Source organism: Triticum aestivum, chromosome 5B, assembly GCF_018294505.1.
Source record: "Triticum aestivum cultivar Chinese Spring chromosome 5B, IWGSC CS RefSeq v2.1, whole genome shotgun sequence".
NCBI lineage: Eukaryota > Viridiplantae > Streptophyta > Magnoliopsida > Poales > Poaceae > Triticum > Triticum aestivum.
In genome coordinates this window covers 35815110-35822601 of record NC_057807.1, presented here as the reverse complement: position 1 = coordinate 35822601, position 7492 = coordinate 35815110, and the positions used below count along the sequence as shown (strand labels likewise).

General features: G+C 52.2%; 1 protein-coding gene across 1 annotated transcript; it reads right to left on the bottom strand.

Annotated features, from left to right (window-relative positions):
* Window positions 1–2838: 2838 nt before the first annotated feature.
* Window positions 2839–5227, bottom strand: LOC123115539 (cation/H(+) antiporter 19-like). The gene has a single exon (XM_044536675.1). It carries the CDS (start codon window positions 5208–5210, stop codon window positions 2967–2969), a length of 2244 nt encoding a protein of 747 aa, XP_044392610.1. The 5' UTR covers window positions 5211–5227; the 3' UTR covers window positions 2839–2966.
* Between the last annotated feature and the right edge of the window lie 2265 nt (window positions 5228–7492).

The window sequence follows — 7492 nt, the reverse complement described above, 5'->3', positions numbered from 1 at the left end:
CAACCGCAACCAACAAATCTGGGCTCGTCCACGGACACTGACCTAGCACTCCTCAAATCCTATCATCCACATCCGTGTATCTCATATCCGATACCCTATAATTCATATTAAAGCATGCAACGTAGAAGTAAACAAAGTAGATCATCAAACAGACGTAGAATCGGACATAGAAACGCACATTCCGATCAGACGACTCGAACGATCCTCCACCAGCCGCCGATACCTACAGCTGCTGAGCTAGGGCTCATCATCCTCTCCGACACCTCCGTTTCAACCGCCGGACGGTCCTGTCCTGCTGCCGCTTCAGTTTCGCGGGTCGAGCTGCCTCCGTTGCTCGCCTCGCGCTCAGACTGCTCAATGGCAACTCGGAGCGCCTTGGCGTTCTTTCGGCGGAGCTGCCGCGCGTCCTTCTCCGTGGTCGTAAGCGACCGACGGTAGACCCAATCGAGAAGCCCTGCATCCTCGCCGGGCTCCGCCTGCATCCCGCAGCGACGGCGCACGGACTGCTCCGCCTTCTTTCTCTCCCTTTCCCGCTGCCTCTCGCGATCGATCCGGGGGGAGTGTGCGCTACGCTACCTACGGCCCCTCTGTGATTCCGAGTTTCCGACCCCCAACAACTCTCTTTTTTTCTTTTGCGGGAGGACCCCCGGCAACTCAACTCTACTCACCCATCATTTCAAAAAAAAAAAACTGAAATCACCCATGCACACACATTGTGCCAGCAGGTGAACAGAACAGATCAGAACAGACAGATAAAAAAAAATCAACAACAGCATGAACAGGATCCCTGCCTGGCCGAGGTTATTTTAGGCCAATAATGCATGCATCCAACACGGCGGAGAGTTGACATTCTTCCTCTGATCAAAAAATTGTTGACATCACCGATGATATATTAGCGCCACGGGATTCCGCTGTTGCACTGTGGTTGGAGGAGAAAGTGGATAGACATGCATGAAAAAGTCGCTCGTTCCTTCATCCGTTCCGTGGCCGACTGATGATGTAATTGCAGTACCAGTTGGACTCCGAGGAATCAAGGGCGTACAGAAAAAGAGAGGATATACATGCATGAAGAAGTCTTTGGTTCATCCATGGCCGACTGATGTAATGATAGCACAAGAATCACGGACACACAAAAAAAAATTGATTTCTGACTACCTGCTCACTTATTTGATTTCTGTTTGCTGGGAAGGATAAGGCCGTATACCCTAGTCAGCGGTTCTTGGGATTTTATGTGTGTGTGTGCAGAATACGGTTCTTTGGATTTTAAATGGGCCAAACCGTTGGTTTTCAACCCTCACAAGATGAGATAAACCGCGAAAACTCTATTCATTCAACCCTCACAAGATAGACCGCAAAACTCTATTCATTCAATCCTCACAAAATAGACCGCAAAAACTCTATTCATTCAGTCCTCGAACCTTTTTAAAAAAAAGTATTTCAGCCCTCAAAATACTGAAAAACCATAGATCAGCACACTGTTGCTTGGATGTGAAATCGCAACTAGCCGTGTTTTAGCCGAACCAGAAAGCATTATGTTAGCTATTGTTTACAGTAATACCAATGGCAGAAGGAAGCACAATTGCTCACAAAGCCGTGGGAATCAAGGGCATGTGTTTTTTTTTTACAATATGTGCGCATAAGAAATATGCAAAAAAGAAGTATAAAAAATACAAAACAAATCTAATGATAATGTGCTCGCAAATTTATTTGCACATGATGCAAGGGTGGGTGCTTGAGTTTAGATATTAGGTTTGCATGCATAAAATTTATGTGCATTACTTTTAAACATGTGAACTTGCAGAAATTCATGAAAACATCTGATCAAATCTGTCATGCATAGAAAATGATCCTTTTTGAAATGCTAGTCGTTAGAACTTTTGGAGATTGATCTTATTGGAATGTTTAACTTTGGTTGGATCGTAGCCCACTTGAGAACAGACCTGGTGTTTGAAGTCTTTAGTAGACGCTACGTATATAGTGTGATAAGAAAACAAACAATATTTTCTCAAAAAAAGGAAAAAGAAAAATAGAAAACAAACATTCAACAACAAAATTGTAGCAAAGCTCATGAGAAAATCGTACATATACATAGTACATCCATCAGTTGTCTGTTTGTTTGTTTACTTGTCTCCTAGTACTAGGTCTGACTTTGAACTTGTAAGCTGAAACCAGAAGACAACGAAATAATTGATGGAGAATTGGTTATTCTAACCAGCAAGCGGGAGCAATAAGTGCACTGATATATTGGGCTGGGAGAGGGACTCCACACATCATCTACCCACAACAGCCTACCTTCGTAGTGATTTGGTATACGAAAAGTTAAATTATCTGCGTGTAGAAGTGCAAGATTGTACGCATGTTTGCATCATACATGACGCTTCCCTAACCGATAGTTGTCCAAACGTTCTTATATGAGAATGTACACTGATATATTATGAGAATGCACGAAATATTGGCTATCTTTATATGCCTTTTCTTAATTGTCCCCAATTTGCGAAAACTTCTTTCCAGAAAAGCTAATAACCCTCTAATCTTTTAGAAAGAAGAGCAATAATCATGTACTCCCTATGTTTCAAAATACTTTTCATACAACGACAAGTATTTTGAAACGGAGGGAGTAAAAGAGAAAAATATTTGAATGCGAAAAACAATGATGATTTTTTTTTTTGCAAAAGTTGTTCAAGTATGGCAATTAAATTGGCAACACATTTCTCCATTTGCACAATTGTGAGGAACTAAACATGGAAAACATATACACTCGCAATACTTGAAGCAGCACTAAACTAGCTAGTAATACTATGTATTGTACGTATACTTTGTGCAACGTACTACTACTAAGGCGATATACTAGCTCATACCTGCAGCTTTATTCAGAAAGAAACGGCCCCACTTCTCTGTACATGTTGTGTAGGTGTCTTCGGTCTCAGACACGTACCGGCTCCGGACGGCGATCGATCCATCGGCTCTCACGCCAGTTCGTTCGGCGACGGCGACCATGGCACGGGCACCACCGTGGCGCCGGCGCCGCCCATCTCCTCGTCATCTACATCGGTCGCGACCGGCGGCCTCGCCTTGGGGTCGAACCTCATGCTCTTGGGGTTGGTCGCCGGGTCGTACCTCTTGATGACCAGCACCGACGCCGACGTCTTGAACTCCGGCGACGCGAGGTAGCTCCCCACTGGGCCCAGCTCGTCGGTGTTCTCCACCAGCGGCGCCGTCGGCGGTATCCGCCCCACCACGAACACGTTGCACTTGGACAGCGTGGCGATGGCCTCCACCACCTCCTCCTTGGTGCGCGCCTCCCGCTCCTCGAACCGCACGGACCCGTCGTCCGCCGCGGCGGCGACCCTGGCCTTGAACGCCTCCACCGCCGCTTCGTCGGCGGCGTCCTCGCCGTCCTCGGGAAAAGCACGGCTGGGCTGGAAACGCGACATGGTGACTGCGACGCCGGGGTGCTCCGCCATGCGCGTCGCGTAGGCCAGCGCCTCCCGGTCGTCCGGCCCGCCGAAGAAGAGGACGGCGACCGTGAAGGCCACGTTCTGGGCGGCGACCTGGGAGTGACCGCCGAGGCCGCGGTCGACGAGGATGGCGACGGAGCACGGCGCCTCCCGAAGCACGCGCTTGTTGACGGCGTGGTAGGCGGAGCCGAGCGAGTGGAAGGAGCCGTCGGCCTGGAGCGTCTTGTGGTACGGCACAATGACCACGGCGGCGCGCTTGGAGGCGGCGCTGTCGATGATGTCCCTGTGGATGGTGTCCATGACCGAGATGGCCGTCATGGGCCGCACCCTCACGGTGCTCAGCTGCTGGAACGCCTCGAACGCCACCTCCGTCGTTGTCTCCGACGACGACGCGTTGCTGAAGAAGGGCAAGGCGTTGCGGCGCGTGCGGTGCACCATGGAAATGGCCGACGAACGCTCGGAGAGCTCGACGAGGTGCATGGCGTACACGACGAGGCGGCGGCGCGTGCCCCGTGAGAGCTCGACGAGGTTGAGCAGCGTCGGGATGTTGCGGTAGCCGTGGAAGCAGGCGAGCACGCGCAGGTCGCCGTCCTCGTCGCCCCCGCCGACGGTGCGCCGCTTGTACGGGACCGACGCCGACGGGCGCGCCGGCTTGTAGACGGCCATGACGATCGGCGTGGTGATGAAAGTTGTAAACAAAGCCATGAGCACCATGATGGCGAAGGCCTCGTCGTTGAGCACCTTGCGGTCCCTGCCGATGTTGAGCACGACGAGCTCGACGAGCCCCTTGGTGTTCATGAGGAAGCCGATTGTGATGGCCTCCCGGAATGGGATCTTGACGAGGAGGCACGTGCCGACGGCGCCGCCGATCTTGCCGACGCAGGCGTTGAGGATGACGAGCACGAGGAGGCCCCACGACTTGGCTCCCCGGATGGTGGCCACGTTGGTCTTGAGCCCACTGGAGACGAAGTAAAGCGGGAGGAAGAGGCCGGAGATGAGCTCCTCTACCTTCTCGATGAGCACGCCGGCGAACTGCCCGTCCTTGGGGACGACGATGCCGACCATGAACGCGCCGAACAGGGCGTGGATGCCGATGACGTCGGTGACGAAGCCGGCGGCGAGGACGAGGGCGAGCGTGGCGACGACGTACACCTCCTTGACTGGCTCACCCTCGGGGGACCGCCGCGCCATCCACGCGAGCAGCGGGCGGAGGAGCACGAACACGGCGGCGACGAAGCCGACGGCGGTGAGGAGCACCCAGAGCGAGATGATGGGCGACCCGTTCCCGGACAGCGCGATGGCGAGCGCGAGCAGGATCCAGGCCGTGACGTCGTCGACGGCCGCGGCCGACATGGCCACGCGGCCGAGGTCGGTGGTGAGGAGCTTGAGCTCGGTGAGGATGCGCGCGAGCACCGGGAAGGCGGTGATGGAGAGCGCGACGCCCATGAAGACGAGGAACGGCGCCTTGGGGGTGTCCTGGAGGCCGGGGAGGGTGGCGCGGAAGGCGAAGGAGGTGCCGATGCCGATGGCGAAGGGGACGGCGATGCCGGAGAGGGAGATGGTGAGCGCCTTCTTGCCGGTGCGGCGGATGGCGTTGAGGTCGAGCTCGAGGCCGACGAGGAAGAGGAAGAAGAGGAGCCCCAGGTTGGCCAGCGTGTCCAGCACCACCATGCTGCGCGCCGGGAACACGGCGTCCAGGAACGTGGTGCTCCGGCCGAGCGCCGACGGCCCGAGCAGGATCCCGCCCTGCATACGTCATCCGCACGCAATCTTCGTCAGTCCACAAGTCAAAAATTGGATGGTCAATCAATGAAAAGATTATATAACGTGCCGCGAGTTAAAGAGAGAGTCAAAGATGCAATTGCTTGTTAAAAACATTTGAAACCTATAGCTGTACGCAAATATGCAAACTTGAGTACGGTGAGATTCAAAAATATTCTTTTCACTTTTCTTCCATATATAAAGATCTATATTTCTCTCTGGTATTTTTTTTTTCAAATGTCCATACCTCTAGTATTTTTGAACCTGTTTGATAGAGCCATGCATGCTCTGCCAAAACCGCACAGCGACCTTCGAGCAGATTTTTTTGTGTCTGAAAGTCTAAAGTTCCTCCTAAAATTAAAATCTTTCTTTGGCAAGCCTTTCGTGGCCGCCTCCCGGCGGCTGATCAGATAAAAAAGCGCAATGGGCCAGGCTCGGAATTTTGTCATCTTTGTGGGGACTTGGAGAACTCGGATCACATTTTTTTCAATTGCGTGCTGGCTAAGTTGGTTTGGAGTTGTGTCAGATCTTGGTTACAGGTTTCTTGGAACCCTTCCTCATTCTCCGATCTTCGAAACCTAGCCAAAGTTTTGGTTGGGGTTACCAAGAGGGTGTTCTGGGTCGGCCTGGGAGCCTTATGCTGGGCTCTTTGGACTATAAGGAACAAATTTACTATTGAGCATATCTTCCCGTCTAAGCCTGCTGACGTTCTTTTCAAATCATCTATACTATTGCAGCAGTGGAGATCATTGACTAAGGATGAAGATCGGAATGCCCTGGACTTGCTCATCGTCAAAATTTGGGCTTCGGCATCCCACATCTCCGGGCTGGATCCCGTCGTCTAATCTGTGTGGCGCAGTTTGCGGAGTTTGGTTATTTCTTCTATCTTCCGGCCTGCGCGCCGTGTATGGCAGGCTGCCTGTATCCTCTCTTCGTTTCTGGTTCCAAACTATTTGCTACTTGTCCTGTACTGCGATGTTGCGCTGGTTGGCCTCTTTCTTGTTCGGGTTTGTGACGCTACCGTGTGGCTTTATTTATAAAGTCGGGCTATAGACTTTTCTCTAAAAATTTCTATTCTTTTTAAAGAAAGATGCGCGCGCGCGCACACACCCTTAGAGCATCTCGGACAGTTTCCCTTTGGCGTAAAAGTTTTCTGGTTTATAAAAAGTGGGCTAAAAAAATGCTTCAACAGTTTCCATAAAAGCAAAATAAAAATAAAAATTAGACAACCCTGGTATAATCAGCCTAACTCCCCCTCGGCCTCCATCTAGAGGGAGATGGCATTTCCCATAAACCTTCTCCTAAAATTGCCATGTCAGCACGCCACTGTCATGACAGTCACGCCGCCACCAAAAACCACCGTCCGATGCCGCCAACCACCGCTGACTGCCAACGACCGCCCGCACACCGCCATGGACCACCGCACCGCCGCCACCACCCCCACCACTGCCACCGCTGCCGCCAGCCTGCCCACCGTCGTCTGCTACCCGCCGCCGCAGCGCCACAACCCTATTTGTATATTTTTTGAAAGACAAATAGAAAAGAAAAAACTGGTTCTAGGGAAAGATGTTTACAAGACCTGCTAAAACACCTCACCTGCAAACATTTTGTAAATTATATTGGTGGACTTGTTGGAGATGCTCCTAGAGAAGAGATCTTGCTTTCGTCACTCATGCACACATACACGCTCTTGTATATTTCATTTGCAAATGCAAAAGAGCAACAGAAGTACCAACGAAATGCGTATACAATAATAGTACAACTCCTACATACTGGGCAGGCGATGCATGCGGCGTTCGTTAGGGTTTTGCTGAACGAGGGGAGGGAGTAAGTTGTACGTACGATGATCTCGGCGATGACCCGGGGCTGGCGGAGCGGGCGGAGGAGGTAGGCGAGGCCCCTGGTGACGACGATGACGAGGCAGATCTGCAGGATGATGAGCGGCAGCGCGTAGTCCAGGGGGTTCTCCCCCTGGAACGCGCCGTGCGACGCCACCTTCGCCCCACCGCCGGCCATCTTCTCGCCGCCGGCGCCGGTACGATCTACTAAGTATCTGTCGCTCCGCTAGCCAATGGCAAACTCGGCTACCTAATCGAAGCTAGCTAGGTAGGTGGCTGCCGGTGCTGGTTTTTCCCCGTGCCGTACCGTACGTTGTGTGACATGCCTGCCGTACGCGGCAGCGTTTATATAGGCAACCGGCGGCCGGAGGTAGCTAAGGAACCTCACTCACCATGATCGAGTCCTATAGCACACAAAAGAAATGGTAAGGACGT

Bases quoted from the DNA above. Each gene is read 5' to 3' on its own strand.
- LOC123115539 (XM_044536675.1), bottom strand. From the start codon at position 5,210: ATGCAGGGCGGGATCCTGCTCGGGCCGTCGGCGCTCGGCCGGAGCACC.